Source organism: Sinocyclocheilus anshuiensis, unplaced genomic scaffold (assembly GCF_001515605.1).
Source record: "Sinocyclocheilus anshuiensis isolate Anshui unplaced genomic scaffold, SAMN03320099.WGS_v1.1 scaffold870, whole genome shotgun sequence".
Classification (NCBI taxonomy): Eukaryota; Metazoa; Chordata; class Actinopteri; order Cypriniformes; family Cyprinidae; genus Sinocyclocheilus; species Sinocyclocheilus anshuiensis.
The window spans coordinates 179,952-182,279 of record NW_015540842.1 but is presented as its reverse complement, the minus strand read 5'-3'; the positions used below and the strand labels follow the sequence as shown (position 1 = coordinate 182,279).

The window sequence follows — 2,328 nt, the reverse complement described above, 5'->3', positions numbered from 1 at the left end:
GTCAAGGCATCAAGAGCCACCACACACAGACGTGTCAAGGAATTTGGCTACAGTTGTCGTATTCCTCTTGTTAAGCTACTCCTAAACCACAGACAACGTCAGAGGCGTCTTACCTCGGATAAGGAGAAGAAGAACTGGACTGTTGCCCAGTGGTCCAAAGTCCTCTTTTCAGATGAGAGCAAGTTTTGTATTTCATTTGGAAACCAAGGTCCTACAGTCTGGAGGAAGGGTGGAGAAGCTCATAGCCCAAGTTGCTTGAAGTCCAGTGTTAAGTTTCCACAGTCTGTGATGATTTGGGGTGCAATGTCATCTGCTGGTGTTGGTCCATTGAATTTGAGTTGAATTACTGAAATAAATGAACTTTTCCACGACATTCTAATTTATTGAGATGCACCTGTATATTGCATTTTAAAATATTTTACAATAGAAAACAGTTATTTTAAATTGTAAATAATATTTTTCACAATATTACTGTTTTATTTTTATGAAAGAATCTACAACAGCTTCGAACGTGGCTCAGCCAATCAGAATCAAGGACTGGCACTATCCGTTTTATAATGTATTATTTGATCTAATTGGTGAACATAAGGCTGTATTGAACGTGTATAACGTGTATATTGTCTTCCATTGTTGGGGATCATTATATTAGGGTTTTTTTGGCATCAGAAAGTTTGAGAACCTTTGGCGTAGGTGACATGATATGTTTCTTTATGTTAAGGTTTTACCATTGGTTATCATGTGTGTTTGTTGATTGGGTGGTTCTGGGAGTCACGTATTTGATTCAGAATTCCAGTTTAAATCTTCGCTGTTTACCCAAGGACCTGCGCTCTATCAGATAACAGCAACATTTTAAGCACGCATACTACGAAATAACAATTATTTGACTTAATTTATTGTTTCCACACAGGTCCTGCTGTGCGCTACAGTAGTTTTGAGTCCAGCAATCCGATGCCGCCGCCTGTGATTGGCCAGCACACGGTCCAGGTTCTCAGAGACACATTGGGCTACAGCGATGATGCCATAAACCAACTGCTAGCCTCTCGGACCGTCACTCAGAACAAGGTGCAGAGACGTCTCATCGACTGAGAGAACAGTCCTTCAGACGGGAAAGGAAAAATACTGCCGTCCTTCTTGGCACAGTGGTGATAATGTTATGATTAAACTGGTGAATGTCTATCTGAGAGGAAACTGTGAATGTAAAAATAATGACGTAATGACACATTCAGTTCACACGTAAGAATGTGCACTGCTGAATGATTTCAGTCTTCAAATGATCAATAATGTGCAGACACTTTATTCACATCCAGATTTAGATCCGTACTGCCTGTTCCATAATTCACCCCAAAATCAAAAGTATAAGTTGTATAAATATGTTTGTTTAAAATGAAGCCTATTTTTAGAACCATTACAATTTTTTTTTTTTTTGCATTGTGATATCGGGGCTTGGGGAATAGATCTCTCGCAAAATTGTTGCGTTCCCTGAAGAAACTTTTCTCTCGCAAAGATATTTGAGTATTTGATATTTGAACATGCTACATTGTGAACGTACGGATCTGTATGCACCACTGCAAGCTGTAAAGTAAACAGGAAGTGTTTGTCCGAACTCAGCGGGTTTCTCGAGGGAATGCAAAAGTTTTGCAAGAGAACGCAGAAAATTTAAAATAATTTTTCCTCCCACCCTGAATTCTTTCCACCACCATGTCCCTTTAGGGGCTCCATAAATTCTCAGCGGTACCATAATAATAAAAAATAATAATAATAGTACTACTAAACAGTTTTAAGCATATATCATGGTAAGTGTTTGTAAAATAACAAAATAACACAATGCAAAAATCTCAGTTGTGCATAAAATGTAGTTATGCACATTTTTTAGCAAACATTTCTCAATTTTGTTTTATTTAGTAAGTTTTATTATTTATGTTTTTATTATTATTATTATTTTGGGGTGAACTATAACATTTAATTGTGAGATTCACCCATACCGCTATAATAATAAATAAACGATTGATTTATTACCTCTGTAATAATAGGCAGTCATTTCAACTACTTGGCACAAGCAATATAAAAATAAGCTTTCATAAAGAAAAGCAATATAAAAAATAAGCTTGAGATGATTTTATGAAACGGTGAGGAGGTGATTTTAAATGAATGTTTTAAACATTCTATAAGATAAGTACTGTTCATTACAAAATGTAAGGTAAAGAATCTAATTTAAAGGGGTCATATGATATGCACCAAGAGCTTGTAACACTCCAAAGAGAAAGGAAAAATTGAAATCGCATCATATGACCCCTTTAAATACAAAGTTCTTATACAATATAAAGTTGG

General features: G+C 36.0%; 1 protein-coding gene across 3 annotated transcripts in view; it reads left to right on the top strand.

Moving 5' to 3' along the window:
* The window catches only part of LOC107687505 (succinate--hydroxymethylglutarate CoA-transferase-like), a 123,825-nt gene extending 122,447 nt beyond the window's left edge, over positions 1–1,378 (top strand). For 2 of the 3 annotated variants that reach the window (XM_016484864.1, XM_016484861.1), the window contains exon 14: positions 908–1,378. In XM_016484864.1, coding sequence (XP_016340350.1) covers positions 908–1,086 — 179 coding nt within the window. In that variant the 3' untranslated portion in view covers positions 1,087–1,378. The remainder of the gene's footprint in view (positions 1–907) is intronic. The other variant, XM_016484865.1, reaches the window with a different exon arrangement.
* Positions 1,379–2,328: the final 950 nt, after the last annotated feature.